Below are 20,532 nucleotides of genomic sequence, written 5' to 3'. Positions count from 1 at the left end.
AAGATGATTTACAGATGAGAAGACGATTTTACAAAGACAAAGCGATTCTGTTGTCAGCAGTAGGTACCTACTTACTAAGAGGAAAAGTCAGTAGGTATTTGCAGACTTCCCTTTTTTACGAAATAGTGGAAAAGTTTCCTTGTTATTTTGATAATCGGGCGGGAATTGTAGATACGCTGTTGCAATAAACTGTACAATCCCCTTGTTGCCGTTCCATTTATCTCCTATTTTTCTCTTTTTTAAATACTCATTCTTTCCATATTAAATAAGCTTTCCTTCGGGCAAGCATAGCTGTCAGTATTAAAAATAATATATAGTAATTTTTAGTAAAAGATATTTCATTATAGCTATGCATACTTATACGTTTACAGTTACGCATCGGCGAGGATGTTAAGTGAAAATAAAAAATGTCAACTTTTTATTCTGCGCGCACCATCGCCGATGAAGTGAAAGTCGGCGGAACGATCCGCACGTGCTGCGCGCCCGCGCCCCGCGCCGCCGCCAATAAACAAAGCGCCGCGTCACCGCTCCCTTGGCGCCCCAGCCTCGGCCGCCGCCCGCCGCCGCGCCACCGGCTGCACTGGCATCGATCGCCGCGCGGCCATTGGCGCGCCGGCCCGGCCACGTGATGCGCGCGCCGCTCCGCCATTGGCGCGGCGGCGCTCGGCCACGTGAGCGCCGCGAGCGCGTGGCAGTCGCGGCGTGACAGCGGGCGCGCTCGTACCGCGCGCGGCCGTGCCGCTCCCGACATGAGCCTCCTCGACACGCTGCTCGAGGCGGCGCGCTTCATCGAGCTGCAGGAGCGGCGCCTCCAGGCCGGTAAGTGGCGACGCGCCCGGGCCGTGGCGGCGCCCCGCGGCGAGCCGACGCCCGCCGCTCTTGACCTTGAGCGCCACGCAGCCGCGGTCCGCCCCGCCCCACGTAAACAAAGGAAGCCCGAAATTCGCCGATTACTACAGCCGTTCGCCCGAAACTAGAATTATGCCATACGGTGATATGGTGTGGCGACGGAGCCGTTGACCCCGCTCGGGTTACCTTTTCGGCGACTCGCGATTGTGCTTAGATTATCCCGGCGCGAGTGACAATCGCCCCGTTGCGTGGCTAACTTGACACTCGTCGAGTAGCGTGCGCGTGCGATTCTCGCCTCTACCGCTATGAACTGCATTTTGTATGTTTCACTTCGCCTTTTACTAGTGCTCCCCCGTCCTTAGCGAAGAATTTAAGATGACGACAGTAACTCGCACGAGAAAATATATTGCGCGTGTAAATCGTCAGTCTCCGACAAGAACACCTACACTATATTTGCGTCAAGTGATAGTTTGTCGAGTTGAAACTCATCTGTTGAGCGCTTGTATGCACTATGCATACACTGCTGCACGCATTAGGCGCAGAGCGCGCGAAAGAGGAACGCGACGGGCAGTGGAGCGCGGCGTCGCAGCGGGAACGCGGCGCGGCTGCCAGCGGTCAGCTGATCGACGCGTGTCGCGGGGGAGGGGCGATGCAACGCGGCAGGGGCGCGGCGGACCGGCTCGCGATGTGCACACGCATCCTGTGACTGCCTTCTTCACACAAATGCTATTTCTTTCTTATTCCTAATTGATGTTATTTACCTTGAATTTCCACTTTTCTATTAAGGTACTTACGCAATCTTTGCACGTTCTCGTACAATATGTAAACCTACCTACCTACATTACATAGGCGATGAACTCATGTTCTAGATGCATTATCGCAGCTGATAAAGGCACAAATAGTATAATGCGCCTGGTATTTTTTATCATGTGAACAAAGCGTCCTTTGTGTTTTATAATAATAGAGCTTTAAAAACTTATTTCGGTGAATGTTTTATTCATATAATATCAGAATTAAAATATAGACCATACAATAATTCAATTCCTACAATATAAAAAAATACTAATTGAAATGAGGCAAGCTGGGGATCTGGAGATTTCCCAATGGGACTCATTGGGAGTCTGATGAATTGAAGAAGGAGAGTATCACCCTACCGCCACAGCCGTGCCGCCAAGCGATGTAGGCGTCCCGATACGATGCCGTGTAGAAACCAAAATACTATGATTTTCTTATGGATTTAATGAACTTACCCCCAGGTGAGATTGCAGTCAAGGGCTAACTTATATCTGAATAAAAAAAAACATACAATAAAAAACAAGATCTGCGACGGAGTTAGGGAGTAACATTGACAAAAATAATTTTTATTCCGTATCCCGAAGAAACTATTAGAAGAAACTATTACTTTTCGGGATAAGAAATGTAAAGAACTCATAGAATGGCACAAAATTCTATAATTAGGTGTAATAAGAAATCGCCCATTTTAATTTCCAAACAACGGTACTCTATCACCTATGCCCTGGTCTCTCTTGTTCCAAAGAATAAAGTGTCTTGTTTTCTCTCACTCAGTTCGTGATTGCCTGTTTAAAAGATTTTTTTCATTTATTTTGGAAGGTTACTTTGAAACATGTCCTGATTTTAAGTATGTAGCGGCCATAGATCTGATAAAATGTCGTATAATTCACGGTAGTACTTCTTCCACGTGGGCAAACTAATTTTCAATAGGCCAGCAATCCTTTCCAGCAAATCCTCTAAACTTAAAGGAACTGCCCGCTCTTGTGTCTAATCTAATCTAGACTGTACTGAACGAAAGTTAACATCAAATGCCTCTCTTCAATTTCTCTACTACTCCTTTGTCTGTGCTGTGCCTTTTCAAGCCACTTAATTGAACATGATGACAAAGGTATTACCAGAACAATAAATGATTTGACCATATGGTAATTAAAAATGCAATACACGACGCGACGGCCCAACGGAGGCTCCGTGAATCTTATCACCAAGGCTCGAGTAAGGTCGTCACTAGTACCGGCCGATCAGAATGGTGAAAGGGATCGGGCGACCTCGCCATCCGACTATGCGCCGCGAGTACCTACTTTCCGAAATGTACCCAATCTGTACCCAGTGATTTATTCATGCTTTGTTACAATGTTGATATGTTCATCCTTGTTTCGCATTTGATTACAATTCAGGTCTGTACTATTATGTATTCTGAGGTCTTGGTTTATTTTGTTAGTTTTGTTAACGGTAACTTTGTAAGTATCAAAACAATATTAAAATATCGCACAGTATCGCATAATATATAAATATCGCGAATAACGCTTGTAACACTATAATTGTGTCATTCTAATGGATCCTGACTCGTAACCAGATCATGAATACAAATTACCATTGGAAAACGTTAAGTTGAATGTTCTATTTCAGGTACCGCTGCAATACCGAAATTGTAAAATTTTCATGCACTCAGTACTTTTCAGTAGATATTCCTGTCCTTGTACAGGCATACGTTAAAGTTCTAAGTACAAAGGCCGAGATCCTCTTTGGAAATGGATTATGCATAATGAAATACAAATAAAGGGATAAAGTAGATTAAGTACTTTGTTGTAATTTTCAAATTAAAAGGAACATCGCAAGTATGATCGCCATTTAAATGTATTAATCTAATGCTCAATGCTGCGTGCCAAGAGTTCGGATACTTTTTGTCAGCTGATTGACAGACTGACAGGGTGACGAACACGTTTTGAATCAACCGATCACTGTTGTCCGCCCTGTTTGGTAATTCCTCAAAACTGGCTTTTATACGTGAGTCCATGTTGACCAATAAATAATCAAACACATATTTTATACATGTAAAGTCTATCAAGATTAACGATTTCTCTGTACCACGCACTGCTGCATTGGCCATTACAAACAAAAGTAGGTACCTAGATGAGATTGCAATGCAACTCGGTATTGCTTACTAATAACTTGCCAATGACCAGTGTCAGTGTCATATTAACACGAGTTTTGTGCAAAGCCGTCCTGTACATTTAATTCAATGGACAAGATGATTCATATAAACTTGCTGCTGTATGCTTAGGGTTGCAAAAAACAAAGTAGTCTCACGAATCTCAAAAATGCGCTTCGGCTGATTCTATGAATGCCCGAAATTTTAATATTTTCGCCCTAAACCTATTTTTTTCTATTACAATATTATGATCTTCTAATGCCTTTTAACGGAGATATCACTTTTGTGGATGTAACTGTGTTTCACTGATTTTGATCTTTCGTACAGATAATAGCTTGCATCCCAGAGACGGACATGGCAACTTTTTATTCCTGAACATCAAAGAGTTTCCACAAGATTTAAAAAAAAAATTCATCAACAAATAATGATCACGGTCGTGGCTTCCATCGCCTCGCATGAATACTAGTTATTAAAATTGTAGATGTGACAATTTACGACTATCGAATCGAGACTTGCGTTCGTATGTATTATTCACATGTACCTACTCGTACCTATAAGTACTTCAGTTCAACGATCCTCAGTTCAACTTTCTCGTTATATTATGCTTGATTTGGGCGGCTAGTTGATAGTTTTGAAAGAAATAACTGTTAAGTCTTTGATTATATTGATAATCTTTGTTGTTACTATCCGGATCAAACCGAAGGACTGATTTCCAAGTTCATGTCCGAAAATAGAATCTAGGAATGATGCTAGGTCGGATCCCAACCTGCTTAACCGGCAGGTGTGGTTACGAGAGGCGTATGAAGAGGGGAGAGGTGTTTGTTCGGGGGGAGGGCACGATGCACCGCGCCAAGGTCAGACGTCGCACGCATGCGCGCACCTCGCACCGCCTCCGCCCGCACCCCGCGCGACCTTACCCGTACCTGCACCCACTTATTCATGTGTTCCTATTACATACTTGCACTGCGAATCATAGTCCTTGTCTCCTTTTTCACACAAAGCTTACCGTTTGTCTTCTTCAGCTTCGGGCAGTTTTTCTCCACTAGGTTTGGTAACAAAGATTATCTTCATCATCGATCGTTGTTATGATTGTATCTGCTTCCTCAAAATCAGTATTAAGAATCAGTGGTAGCCTAATAGTTGACACGTATGAGTAGGTTTCCTATTAGGCACGCACCTCGAGTTTTCCGAGTTTTATGCGTTTTAGAGCCGATTTCTCAATCGTCCAATACTTTTTATCTGAGAAATAAATTTGAAGCTTTGACAGTTTTTATATACTTATAGAAAATCTCTCAAACAATCAAAAACATCTTTATTCTTGAGAAAAAGTTATTTGCTTTGAAGGAAAACATCCTGAGGAAATCTGCATTTGCCTAAGAGTTGAGTTTTCTATAATGTTCTCAAAGGTGTGTGAAGTCTGCCAATCCACACTTGGCCAGCGTGGTGGACTATGGCCAAACCCTTCTCACTCTGGGAGAATAACCTCGTTCAGAATTCACGATGAGTTGATGATGAAAATCACTATCATCAACTATGGGTCTTCATTCTTCTCTCTGGGCTGATTTCCGTGTATTGTGCGTATCCACTATGGGTATTGGATACTAACATATGGGTGTGAATTGTGATCGTATTCTTAGAGGAAAATGTTTTTGTATAGGTACCTACTCATGCCGTTAAGACTCGATAGAAGGTACACAACTCCTGTTAGTCAGATTAGAGCGTGTAACATTAAGGTAAATTAGATCATTTCTAATTGTGACTCGTGTTGCTTTGTGGTTGGACCTTGCGGTCGCAATACGTGATGTCAATTAATTGTTTGTCTCTATTCTGTTATCATCTCAGGGCTCATTCATTTATAACAGAGATAGGCCCAAAGCGGCCATAAGCTACGTTTTATTCTGGAAAAGCGAAGAGTTTACACTGGATTTTTAGAGAACCTAAATCCACACGGACCATGTTGTGGGTATTCTGTATATTTCATAAAAAATCATCTGGCTCTGTATATTTGATAAATTGTTGTTTGAATTCGTGGTGTTACAGTTTACACGATAATAATATTTTCTTCTAACCTGGCGTGTTTTATTTAGAAAGTCGAGCGGCGCCGCGCAAGTGGAAGCGACGTGCGGCCGCGGACTCGTACGTTCGCACCGTGTCGCCCGTTTCGGTTGCAACGTTCCATTCACCTTATTCGCCGCTGCGCCGTCGAGGTTCAGTGACTCCGGCGGTGACCGACTAACTCTTCGTACGCGTCATCGGAGTACTAATGCCGTTTCATCATCGACCGCCGTCTTTGAATTCTGTAGGTGTAGCGCGGCCGCCGCCGTCGTTGCGACCTCGTTTCGAGGCGAGCGAATACGGCGCGCCGCGTGTCGTGCTCGACGCCGACCGTGCAGCGTTATGTAAAATGCTGAGACAGTGCAGCGGCGAGCGTTGCGCTCGACCGCGTGCGCGCCTCTCGCCCCTCAGCCGCAGCCCTCCCCCTCGCGATTTCGTCCAGTGCGGCTGGGGGGCGCGGGGCTCGGAGGTCGCACTCCTCCCGCTTCGTACCTCCGAGACGCGTCGCGCTCTGGCACTCCGCGATCGGTCCGTTTAGTCGTCGAACAGAGTTCGTCGGCTCCGGGCCACGGCTTTCCCTGATCACTCGCTCCGATACAGTGGTCCTCGCGGCTCCGGTCGCTCGCTTGCGCTTTGCCATTTCGGGAGTTTGTGGTGGTTCCGCGGGTGCGTTTGCGACGGTCACGAACACGGGCCGGCGGTTGCGGACGAAAATAGCGTTCGTTATCATCGCGACCTCGGCGCGCGGCGAGACGAGATAGCGCGAGGTCGGCGGCACCTGCGCGCCGCGCCCCACGTGCGCGTCCGCTGCAGCCGACAATTAGCAAGTGGCAATCGCTGGAGCCCTCCCCCCCTCTCCCCTACGGCGCTAGCATTGTCTGGACTTCACACATTCCAGAATAACTATACGCATTTGACAATACTGGATTTTAAGATCCATCCTAATAATATGTATAATTTGTAGGCATCATTACTATCAATTTTATCATTCAGGTAATACATTTTTATTTGTCTGTGCGAATATTTTACTTTAAATTGCACATTAAAAAGCGTTAATGCTTCAATCACTTCAACCTCACTATTGGTAGATTGGATAACTTTGTAATTAAACGTAACATGAAGCATTACTTAAATTATCATGCTTTCTTTCGGAACAATGTTATTAATCTTACTTGAATTCGCGAAAGTCGGACGGTTGTCTCGATTGTTCTTAGGCGTCTAGACTCTAGACTGTAGTGCTGGGCATACAATATTGTATTTCTTTATCGTTGTGGTTTTGTCATTCATCATCAATACTGATTCCTTGAGGGGGCATTGTTTACATACCCACCTATCCCCTGAATTTATCTGTTTTTGGCGTCCTAACAAATTTTATTTTCTTGAAGTAGACTTTATTCTCAGTTTTCTCAATACTTAATGTTAAAACCTGTACCTATAAAGGAATTTGAAGTGCTATGGACAATAATTATTTTATTTTATTATTATACTGTATATTAACTATAGAATTTTATCTTCAACATTCAGTGATCTTCACGTTCATATCCACCTACTTAATAAGTACCTACGAGTATTTCAATGATTCCATACAGTGAATTTATATTGAGCAGTCCAAGGACGAATAGGTCCCGCAGATCAGCTGATATTGAGCCTATAAAAATACTCCACGCGTACACTACCTACCTAATAATTACTCTCATCTATTCTTCAACTTAAGATACTTAACGTCGAGACAGACAGACTACAAAGTGATCCTATAAGGGTTCCGTTTTTGTTTTTGAGGAACAGAACCCAAAAAATTATGAAACTTGGTTCATGAACGTCAATTAATCCTGCATAGGGTTCCTGAACAAGGGATTACGTAATTGATTGTTAGATATTGTGCAATGTTTTGAGCGTAACAACATTTATGTAATTCAGATTTTCCGATGGACCATTCATATCAAGTAACAGCCTATGTTCGTAGAATATCAATTTTCACGTGCGGTAGGTATTCGCAACTGGTTTTGATTTTTAAATCACGGTGATTACACATTAAGGAGGATAGTCCAGCTAAAGTCGTCAATAATAGCTCGTTCACATAGGCTGCGTAAGCGTAAACGTAGCGCATACCATTGCGTTGTAATTAATGGAACTGAATGAAACATGGCACACCGCTTGCGTAAAGCGTGGACGTATGCGTAACCCCCGATGCGTTAGGGGTTTACGCGCGTAACTACGCACGTGTCACGTGTACGTGCTTGGTGTGAATTGGCCTTAAATCGATCACTATTGGCGTGTTGAGCATGATTTAAATTTCTCAATCAATCAATCATAGACTACAGGCCCATGTTTAAAAATGGGTGGGTCATATGAACCACCAGGTGACGTATACAGGACGATATAAGAGCATAAAATAATAAGTTTCAGCACTATGCCGTCACTTGTAAGCTGTCCAACAGAGTGCTGGTGAGAATTGAAAAGTGCAGGTAGAGTGAGTACATTTTGGTCATATATTTTTGTACGGCATTTTTACCATCGATAGATCCATGAAAAATAATAAGAAAGCGCGCAGTGCCGTAAAAACATGGTGCGCCACAAAGTCAGTAAATGTTTTGATTTTCTGACAATTTCCGGGGTAAATTTGGTCATTTAATTCTGTACGGCACTAGTTTCATACTGTTTCAATACAGCCTCTAATCCATTATTCCGCAACGCCGTACAAAAATCATGCGACAAGGGGAAAAAATTGAGGGTAGCAACCCCCTCTCTTTCCGTGGTCCGGGGGGTGATTTGAAACAACATAAAATTAATTTATTTTGAAAGTGTTTTATGCATAGATAATATTTTTTTACATGCCGTACATTTTCGTTGGTCCAAAGGTTTGTAGGGGATGTGGATATTATATACACACCCGTTCACTTCAGTTAGACGGCATAGTGATTTTATCATATTATCAATTGTTCTCTTCAAAAATATGTTAATGCCGTACAGTATCAGATGGCCATAAAGTACTACACCCTTAAAATGGTAGCGTCATTTTCATCAGCCTAAAAGATATGGTCTGCATTAAAATGTACGGCATAATTTTTTCCTAATTTATTTATCTTAATACTATTTAAAACAAGGGAAAAGCGTAGAAAATTGGTATATTTTATTAATCTATGAATATTTAAACTTTTGCAATAATTTGAAAAATTTCAGTTTTTGTATTTATCTATAATTTTTTTTAGAACAGTTTCTTTTGAACGGCAATACTATATAACAATAGTATTTTACACTATCATGTTAAAAAAAAAGTTGCCGTACAGAGTCAAATGATTTTACAGCTTTAAAAATTAAGTATACCATGAAATTAAGATAATTATTGATACACATTCAAATGAACACTAATTTTTTTACGGCATTATTTTTAATAGTACTTTTGAGTGCTAGATAATGTTTTGGAACCAAAGCCGTACTTTGTCAAATCACCCCCCGGACCACGGAAAGAGAGGGGGTTGCTACCCTCAATTTTTTCCCCTTGTCGCATGATTTTTGTACGGCGTTGCGGAATAATGGATTAGAGGCTGTATTGAAACAGTATGAAACTAGTGCCGTACAGAATTAAATGACCAAATTTACCCCGGAAATTGTCAGAAAATCAAAACATTTACTGACTTTGTGGCGCACCATTTTTTTACGGCACTTCGCGCTTTCTTATTATTTTTCATGGATCTATCGATGGTAAAAATGCCGTACAAAAATATATGACCAAAATGTACTCACTCTACCTGCACTTTTCAATTCTCACCAGCACTCTGTTGGACAGCTTACAAGTGACGGCATAGTGCTGAAACTTATTATTTTATGCTCTTATATCGTCCTGTATACGTCACCTGGTGGTTCATATGACCCACCCATTTTTAAACATGGGCCTGTAGTCTATCAATCATTTCTTCCGACATCTTGAGCAATTGTCGTTATATTTCAATAAATTAATTCAAATGTTGTTGTTTAGAAGCAGGCGTTACTTTGAAGTCCATTATAATATACCTACAAGGAATTAAAAGCTCAATTTTCTGTAATTCGCTATACCAGACAAATCTGTATGATGCAACATGCAGCATGCGATATGCACCGCCCGCCCTCCCACTGCTAAACATGCAGGAAAAACCATCACCAAGTAAGCAATTTGTGTGATGCTGCATGGTGGTACGTATTACTTGCTTGGTGGCTGACTTTTCCTGCATGTTTAGCAGTGGGAGGGCGGGCGGTGCATATCGCATGCTGCATGTTGCACCATACAGATTTGACTGGTTAGGCGGATTATAGTAAATTGAACATTTGGTTCCTTGTATAAATTAACACATCAGTTAAAAATTTAGGTATAACACCCTCGACAAGTGAAGGTTACCGTAACTAGAAAAGAGCTGATAACTTTCAAACGGCTGAACCGATTTTCGTGGATTATAGCTAAGAACACTCTCGAACAAGCCACCTTTCAAACAAAAAAAAACTAAAAATCGGTTCATTAGTTTAGGAGCTACGATGCCACAGACAGATACACAGATACACACCTCAAACTTATACCACCCCTCTTTTCGGGTCGGGGGTTAAAAACAATATTAAACTATACCTACGTAACGTACCTATAAACCTTCCTCTTGAGTCACTCTTATCTATTGATGAAAACCGCATTAAAATCCGTTGCGTGGTTTAAAATTTCTAAATGTACAGAGGGACAGACGGGGGAAGCGACTTTGTTTTATACTATGTAGTATGTAGAGATAATTTCGAATATTCTACTGGATAATGGCCGTGCGAGAAAACGTTGTATAATTGTCATTTTAATTAGTTTTGTTACAATAGCGACGTATTGCAACCACATTTTACTCTTATATAATGGAATAATCGTTCCTGGTATTAATCATGTTGTTTATGCTTATAAAGCAATGTTATATGAGTAGTAGGTAGGTGTCATGATCAACCCATTTCCGGCTCACTACTGAGCACGGGTCTAAGGGTTTTGCCGTAGTCCACTATGCAGGCCAAGTGCGGATTGGGACTTGGCAGACTTCACACACCTTTGAGAACATTACGAAGAACTCTCAAGCATGCATGTTTCCTCACGATGTTTTCCTTCACCGTTAAAATCAAGTGATATTTAATTGCATAAAATGCACATGACTGAAAAGTTAGAGGTGCGTGCCCGGGATTGAACCCCCAACCTCCCGAATAGGAGGCGGACGTCTTAACCACTAGGCTAGTAGGTAGGTAGGTAGATATAGATATTTTTAACCTCACTCTCTCAGAACTCACCGAATTGAAAAAAAAAAATTATCAAGTAGGTACATTTTTCAACAAATTATGAACTCGTAGACTCAATTTCTGTATTAGAGCTCGTCAAGATGACTTCTATACAGAACACATTTTGATGAGTTCGTAAGTTGTATTCGTTGGTAAGACATATCTGGAACTCGGTAATTCATAGTTGTAAACTGTAGAAGAGTTCTTGCAGTATCCTTCCAAGGTACGGAACCTTCGGTTCATTGATGAGCCCCTAACCGAACCCTCTCATGAGAAAATACTTTACCTTACAAAATTTTACAAAAAAATCTATATATATTTCTACTTTACGTACCTACCTATATTATAATTGCGAGACAATGTCTGTCTATCTATCTGTAACTATTTCACGGCCCATCTTTTTAAATCTTTGTTACTATTCAGACCTCATAGATAGCAATACACGGCGCTGCAATTGCTTGTATACAGTATGGCATATTAATGTAAATTGTACATTTGAAAAGAGCAACCGCCGAGTTTCTTGCTGGTTCTTCTCGGTAGGAGCAGCATTCCGAACCAGTGGTAGATTATTTTGACGATTCGAAAGCACTTGTAAAAGTTTACTTGAATAAAAATGATTTGATTTGATTTGATACTTTGTATCCCGGAAACGGACGAAGGCTTTCCATCCCAGACCTCATCAACATTCAACACCTTTTCATAAATTTTCTTAGCACCGGTGCTACCTTTATCCCTTATGTTATGTAGGTATTATCCGTAATCCAATGCTGTATAAATGCGTCACACTGCCGTCTTTATTCTATTTGGCCGTTAAATTAACCCCCGTCCATCGCTCCCTATTTTGTCGGTAAGTATGCAAAAGCGCGCACGCTGCCACAGTTTCGACGTTCATCGCGTTGGAAAGGCAAGCGAGTAGCGACCTATAGTGCGTTTCATCGAATAGTACCTATGGCGTTATGTTGGCTCCCCTGTCTGTCCAAGTCATTGGCACCATATTTGCATAAGAAGACGCAGATTTTGTTTATTTTCATTTGATTTTCCTGAATGAATGAAATGAAAATCAAATGAAAATAAACAAAATCTGCGTCTTCTCATGCCAATATGGTGCTAATGACCACCCAACAGACAGGGGAGCCAAAATAACGCCATAGGTACTATCCGATGAAACGCACTATACTATCTAGTGCGGCGCGGCGGCGATGCGACGCGATTAATTGCGCGAGTAGAGCAGTGTGTGGACGGGGGGTTACAGTAGCCATGCGAATATGTAACATAAATAACTTATACATATTACCAACATATCGAGTGGGTAAAATCATAATCGAGAGGAATCTGTTACATAACACAAAGTTACAAGCACATGTGTCGTATCGTATACCCATATGTTACGTAATGCCGTTCTGCGCGTTATAAGTACCTACCTATAACTTACCTAAGAGGATATTATTCTATTCATATTTTAAAATTATAGTCCTTATCTAACAATTTTCGCGAATTATAGTCCACGTGGATTTGGTTTCTTTTTTTAAATCCCGTAAGGACCTTTTCGAAATACGGTACAGCACCACAAAATTAATATAATTGTTTCACGAGATAAATTACAATCCGGGTATCTTTAAAACAAGAATGAATAGGCATCTTCTAGGTAAACGCGTCCCATCTTAGACCACATCATCACTTTCCATCAGGTGTGATTGTGGTAAAGCGCTTACTTATAGTGAATAAAAAAAAAAGTTCATAAATGTCTACAATTCTTATATTAATTTCTAAAATATTTTAATTTACGTAATAATTAGCGATGTAATTCAATTCAATCGATAAATCAATAGGTAAGTAGAGCTGTACCTAAGTACATGTCTGATATGTAACACAATACCTAACTAGTAACTACCTGTTTAAAAATGCATTCACAGCAACGTCCCAGATAAAATCAAACACTTTGCATGGTCAAGCATCGGCAATTTAATGTAACAAACATAAAGATGTGATAATAAAACATAATAATATTATGTTTCAGTTTTCACTAGACCACTTTTATTTTTCGTAGGGAAATAATCCTCATAGGATTGTCACAGGTTGTGTACTAGAATCCCACGGTGTTCTACGCATTGGCTGGTGGTTGAGCTACCGCAGCGGCGCTAATAAAGTCCATACACCACCATCAGAGTAGACAATTAATGTACCTATTGTTCGCGACAGGTCGAGACAGCAATTTTATAGTGACTGATATCACATACTGAGTATTCGGTATCAATAATTTATTTGGCACGCAACAAAATGCGAGTTAAATTATTATTATCAACTTTTTTAAAGAAATATTTTATTCATCACAATTAAAATCAAATGAACTTGTACTGACATCGTAACGGCCCGTTCACACATGGGAGTCCGTTTTACTGGTACGTTTTTAACGGATACGTCATAAATTTATGCTCTGTTCACACATAGGCACCGTATAACGTTCAACGGATCCGTCATTACTGGATGCGATGTGTGAACAGAAAACTCGCAGTATACCACCGCCTACACCCCGCACATACCGCCCGCCACGCACATAGTATCTATCCGTTAAAATTCTACGTATCTGTATATTTCCGTTCCGTCCGTCCAGTATTCGATGACAAAACGGAATGTCATTTTTTTACGGAACGATATTTTTTACTGTATACAGAATCCTGTGCCATGTGTGAAGTCGCTCATACAACTACATACGCCATCGTAGAAAAAAACGTACACGATAAAACGGAACAGTAAAACGGAGACATGTGTGAACCGGCCGTTACAAACACTTGATTTGAATTGTGTAAGTGATTTTAACGGTTCATGTGGACTACAGCTGTTTTGAATCTTTTTAGTCTGGACATAATATGTAGACTTCTTTTCGATATGCCATGCCAGTGAAAACATAGCCATATTCAGTGTATTTATAAAAAAAAATATATTTTCCATTCAATGTCATAATATTCAAATACTTTCCAGGTTAGTTCACGTGTTTGAGAATAGATGATTGATTTTATTATTTTACTTTTACATGTGACGAACAGCCAACTGAAGTCATATATTTTCAATACATAAAAATACAAGCATCGACGAAATCGATTAATGCGGTCGATACGTACTCGTGTAACACTAAACCTATGACAGCGCGGGTGTGCTGGACGTCCCCCCCTGCACGACTCACCTCATACCCCGATTGCCATCTCGACCTGTCGCAAACGATACTTATATTGCCTTTTTTTACATACAATCTACTTACACAAACAAAGATAAGATTGTCATCGTTGTACGAGTGACCCACGCGGATAGCAGGCGTATTGTTTGTTGAACGTTTCGCATATTGTTGCCTTGTACTGGCACGTGTACCTATCTACTATTGCTCTGACTAATAAATAGGTACATACATGGTACATAACTGTACGTCAACGAGTGAATTACTTAAGTCATTTTTTTACCTACTGGATTTGGTATGTGCGTGCGGATAAGTGTGTGCGTGTGTGGGTTTATCCGGTTCCCGTAGTTCCCGTATATTATAATTCTATTCTATTAGGTACTCCCCACTACCATTGACTTTGATATTAGGATTGTATTTATCATCAGTTCATCATCCAATATCCATTCATGTTTCAAAGAATATTCGTATGACTTGAGCTATTGGTTTTTATTTGATAAAATTAATGAGTTTTCTTAATTGACAACAAAGCTATAGGTATTAACCTCAAGTAGCTGACCTTTAGAATACCTAATAATAACAAAAACGTAACTCGCCACACGTTGACAAAAAAAAGGTTATCAAATTCGGACAGCCAGAAGTGGGTTATTTTCACTGCACTAGCTTTGAAATGAAATTCTGTAAGTAACTTTATTCATTTCTAGTTTTTAGTGGTTCAGACTTCAGAGGTTGTAAAAATGTTGTAATTTCGTTAGGCTAGGATCGACGTTAGGCTTTTTAAACCCTTTTTTTTCTCAAGTTCCATCTGAGCGATGCCGGGCAGATCTAGTAGTAACTGGGTACTTACATTATACAATGCTAAAAGTAAATACGTTTTACTTGTAGCATAATTATCATTTTATTTATTTGAGCTCTTAATCTGTGTACCTAACTATATCTATTAAAACATTATTAAGGTCATAATATTATTATTTATCACAAGAAACTTACAGGGGTAAAAAGCGGTATCGAATTAATGAGTTTTTGTGGGGTAAAAAGGTCTGGCTGGGTGTTTGTGGTAAGTAATAATGTCTGCCAATTTAGTTGCCCCGCGTACCAGAGTTACACGGCAATGGAAGAGGTTGAAAGTTGATACGCTGCGCGTTGGCAATGAGTGAAGAGAGGGGATAGTACACGTGCCCGTAGCCATGCTGCCGTGTAGGCCGCCCTCCTCACTTGTTGAGCACATCGCGGTCGTGACGTTATCGAACTACACATTTTCTGTAGTATGTGTTCTGCTTTCTCACTCGCACCTTTTTACATTTAGTAGTTCCGGCTGTATCATTCTAGATGAAAAGTAGACAGATACCTACATGCACAGTGTGCACGTCTTCTAGGTAGTATATTGGTAGTTAAGTTAGTTCTGCCCCAAGAAGACCTGCCTAACATTTTATTTTACTGCTGTTTTATGATAACAGACGAAAAGTAAAAAAATATGAGCTTCTTTAAAAAGTTGTATTTTTTTTTACATTTTCTCGAACAATCGATCTCTGTGAATTGTATAGATTTGTAACATTGTTCCAAAAGCCATAAAAACAATAACTACGTCAGTCTGACACAAAAAAACGAGAAAAACTTTGTTTAGAATTTTGCCAACTTTTTGTACGGTTTTCTTGGCAAGCCGTTACGTAAAAACTACGTAAAGTAAGTAAGTCATTTCATTATGGAAGCCATAAGTGCATGAATACCAAATCAAGAAGTTTTTAAACAATAACGCTCTGTATTGTTAGGGGGAAAAAATGAATACACCGTGGCAAACGCACCCAATTAAAATTATATTTATCTTTCTTAGGTAGTGTCTACAAATTAAATAAAGTTGTAAGTTCTAAAGTGAGTTAGTTAAAAGTGAAGTTAACTTTTAAAGAATAAAATATGTCAAACATAACTATGTTAATAAGGACTAGTGAAGTAAGACTTTAACAAAATCTGTGACTGAACATAGAATGGGTATACTCATGGAATCCACCGAGGTGAATTTGGTCACTACAAATTATCAACAACGTGGTGCAAAACCGGAAATTTTTGGAGCGATGAGTGCGCCTGGCGACGCTTTCTACTCGGACACGCTCCACACCATTGCGATTAATACCAGGGAGACAGAATACGGCAGCATAGTGGAGCCAATTCCGATCGTGCTCAAGACATACCAACAGTTTCAGCCCAACTGCTACTCTATAAATGGCTATGGGTACCCTCAGTCGTTGGTAGCTTCTGTATCCTCTGCGCCTTGTGTCCCCGAGGTTGAAGAACCCTCTACTTCGAATACTCGAAGCCCTATCAAGGAAGAGGACACTCAAAAGGTTGCGCGGCCTCCAAAAAAGAAGTGGATCAAAGAGTACTTGGGTGAGTTGTTACGAATTAGCTATATTTCTATTCTATCAAGTATACGTGAGGAGATAGCAATTTGTAAGTGTTTTTGTCGTAACTAAGGTTAAATGTTATTTTTTATGCTAGATTTATAATCTACAGTGTTACGGTAAATTGTTATGAATAGACCGTCAGACTCAAATCAATCTTTAATAATTCATGTTGTTCAATCAACTACAATTAATTTATACATAATTACTTCCTGCTTATTTACTCAAAGTAACCTTCATTTCTTCCGTAATTATAGTAGTAAATATGAAGTATCACTTCATTATCATGTCACCCATCGCCGGTTCACTATACTGGGCATGATTCTCCTCTCACAATGAGTAGAGCACCACAAAGCCAAAGTAATTGAGGATAAAATCCAGCGATAACTTCGCTGTACGAAATATGTATTGCCCGGGACTCCACGTGGAGTTAGGTTTTAAAAACCCTGTGGAAAATCTTTTCCGGAATAAAAAGTAACCTATGTCCGTCCCTGGAATGCAAAAAACCTCTGTACCTCGATTGGCCGCAAAAACGTAGCAAACAGATGGACAGACTGACAACTCCGAATTTATAATATTCAGTACTAGCTGATGCACACGACTTCGTTCGCGTGGATGTAGGTTTTTTAAAAATCCTGTGGGGACTCTTTGATTTTCCGGGATAAAGAGTAGCCTATGTGCTAATCCAGGGTATAATCTATCTCCATTCTAAATCTTTAAAAATTGATTTTACCTATCACAAAATATGATGTGCGAGGATGCGTGTGGAACCCACACACATGGCGTGATGAACCACCTACCCGAAGTTATTGTATTATTAATCAGTAATCAGTGCTAATGTGCCGTCATTCATGTGGCCAGGTGGATGAAGACTTACGCAGTTTGCCTATTACAAATTATAATAAGTACTTAGCACTTGCAAGCGTTACGCAATGCCTATGCCTACCTACGATCAAACGCAAATGCGTCACATCTTTATTAGATTTATGGTATTCAAAAGTATGTACTATGTATGTTGGTTACATCATTATAAACCTTTTATTTGCAATGTTCCAGCGAATTTATTTTATTACTTTTGTGTCGTAGGTAATCTGCCTATCAATTTTATTCAACAGTTTTTGCTGACATTCGAGATTTATAACCAAATTGAATCTCTGTGGCAACTTGTAATCAGCATCGGTTGCATTGTATTCTTCATTGCTCATGACTCTAATAGGTTTTATCGTTATTATCAGATGTTAGTGATAATAAAGCTTAACTTGCTCTTATGGGCATGCAGAGGCCGAATCTAGTTACATTACAAACACATTCGCGGGTGTCTTTATTTTCTTGATCTGTCGTTCTGGAAGTACCGTAGACTGCGTTCACTTGTATTCCTCTATTCTTATTTTATACCACTCTGGGTCTATTCAGCTCCGAAGGTCATTGCTCCCAAGACATGCACCCACGACCACTTAATCTTTATCGTTCTTAGGTTTCAATTACGTCAGTGAACTTAGTTCTTTTAATATCAACAGACCCATTACTTTCGTCTTCATTAATGTAATTTGGAAAGGTAATTTCATTTATTCGAGTTTCTTCAATGTACATAACTGGTACAATGTGGTTAATTCTGTTGTGCAAATGTAGTGCACAATCTCTTAATTATAAACTAAAACAAAACTTTAGTTCTTGCTTTCTTCACAAGGAGCATTATGTCAGGGATAGCAATTCCACATTATCATGGCATTACCTACCCTTTTTTGTACATCACCTTTTTTGTTAATTAATCAGGATCGTTAGCATTTTGCCTTTAAATATTATATTCGCAGACTGATTTGATAAATCCTGCACACTCAGTAACAAGCTATCAGGTTAGCTTATTCCTAAAAATCACGTTTGTTTTCATAGCCGTTATCTTATCAGTTTTACATTTGTGTAGCGTCACACAGTCATGTTCATTTTACATTTAATATGAGACTTTAATTTAACAGCTATAATGACGAATGTGTTGAATACAGAACTAACATGTAGGTAATGTAATTATTGTGCAGTCATGCGTAGGTAAATAAATAGGTAGTCTCATATGCAAGACAAAAATTAGGCATCAATTTTGTTTCTAGAATTCGTTTTTTGCTGACTTCTATATCACAGGCAAAAGGTATACTATTCTAATAGTTCATCTTTAGTTCACTCTGCTATTGTAAACAAGTTTTGACTGCGACATATGTTGATTGTTCGAATACATCATATTATGAATCATGATCTTCCATGGTTTGATCCTTATGTTTACGCAGTAAATATTTTATACTAGCTGATGCCCGCAGCTTCGCCCGCGTGGATTTAGGGTCTGAAATCCCGTGGGAAAGTTGTCACAAAGTTCCTCTATCGATTAAAAAAAAAATTACGCAAATCGGTTCAGAAATCTCGGAGATTTCGGTGTACATAGGAAGAAAAACACAACTCCCTTTTTGAAAGTCGGTTAAAAAAGTAGCCTATTTTACTCCTTGATCAATCCTCTACTTGTCTGTGAAAACCCCGTCAAAATCGGTCCAGCCGTTCCGAAGATTAGCCTTTTCAAACAGACAGACAGACAGACAGACAGACAGACAGACAGACAGACAAAAATTTTAAAAACGTGTGATTCAGTGTTGGTATCGTTCAAATAACCATATGAGCTTAATATGAGGTAGTTATTTCGAAATTACAGACAGACACTCCAATTTTATTTATTAGTATAGATAGTAGGGGAAATCTTCATGGACACAAAGAGGCAGTGCTGGACTCTTACCAGCGAAATGGTCCACCACCCTTTGGTCGTGTATCTGCTTTTTGGTCTACAACACGGGAACACTATTGTCTTTCTTCACGACTTTTTGTCTTTTTCGTTTTCCTCCTTTTCCTTGATTAGGTACATAATATTTTATGCCGCTTTCGACTACCATCCAATTCTCTGCCTTTTCAACTATTTTAAGCACTGCGTTTCTTACACATCATATGCTACCAATCTTATATCTCTATTTCTCATTTTGCAAAAATAAATGGCATCATTTTAAAATACATGGTGCGCCGGTTTCGTTGTACTGTAGGTACTAGGTAATATGACAAACATGCATCTAGCGTTTTTTTCCGATGCCTGCAATGCCTGATCTTGATACTGTCATAACCTGATCTCTTCAAGTTAGCATTTAGCTAAGACAATACTTTTATTATTGTCGGTACTTATAAATCATGACTAATTACTAATTATTATTATTACTTAACTACCTAAATTGTCAAAAACTTGTATGTCAGGGTTTCCTGACTGGATGTGTTGACTCAACTCTGTATTGTACACACCTTGTCAACCCATATTCAAACAAACGAACCATATAATTTCATTTACCAAACTAAATGCATTGAGGGCGAACAGGACATCGTGATTCGACTACCTACATATACCTACCTAGCAGAATGACGAAATCCGAGCCATTTCTGCCTTTGTACTGGTAAACAGTAAACTACAGTAGTACATGTCAAATTGCTCAAAAATTTCAATTTTTAGGTGACCTGCATCTTGCACAACCCCTTGCATATATTATTTAGAAAACTAATTTGTGCAAAGTCTACGAAGTTGAGTATAAAACTGTTAAACATTTTGCAATGCGACAGCAAATTGATTACATTATTTTATCGAGACATAAAAACTTGTAGGTAGTTTAATCCCAGATCGAAATAAGAATAGCATTGACGTCATTACATTTCCATAATAATTATATCAGCCATTTTAAAAACGACTTTGAGGTGACTTTTGTTTTACCTATTTTTATGTTTATTTAGGTAGGTAGCCTAGCTTTATCGACGTAAACGCTCGATGCGTGTGAACATGCTTCATTCAA

At 39.7% G+C, this 20,532-nt stretch overlaps 1 protein-coding gene across 5 annotated transcripts in view; it reads left to right on the top strand.

Annotated features, from left to right (window-relative positions):
* The first annotated feature begins 350 nt into the window (after positions 1 to 350).
* Positions 351 to 20,532, top strand: part of LOC123871436 (max-binding protein MNT-like) — a 46,779-nt gene continuing 26,597 nt past the window's right edge. Inside the window, exons 1-2 of one of the 5 annotated variants that reach the window (XM_045915245.1) lie at positions 6,732 to 6,838; positions 16,111 to 16,661. In XM_045915245.1, the coding sequence (XP_045771201.1) occupies positions 16,262 to 16,661 (400 nt within the window). In that variant the 5' untranslated portion in view covers positions 6,732 to 6,838; positions 16,111 to 16,261. Of the gene's footprint in view, positions 820 to 6,731; positions 6,839 to 14,909; positions 16,662 to 20,532 lie in introns of those variants that run through there. The other 4 variants (XM_045915248.1, XM_045915247.1, XM_045915246.1 and 1 more) reach the window with 4 other exon arrangements.

The sequence above is a fragment of the Maniola jurtina genome, chromosome 13 (assembly GCF_905333055.1).
Source record: "Maniola jurtina chromosome 13, ilManJurt1.1, whole genome shotgun sequence".
In the NCBI taxonomy this organism is placed as follows: domain Eukaryota; kingdom Metazoa; phylum Arthropoda; class Insecta; order Lepidoptera; family Nymphalidae; genus Maniola; species Maniola jurtina.
Note: the sequence above shows the minus strand (reverse complement) of the source record. Positions and strands in the feature narration are given on the sequence as shown.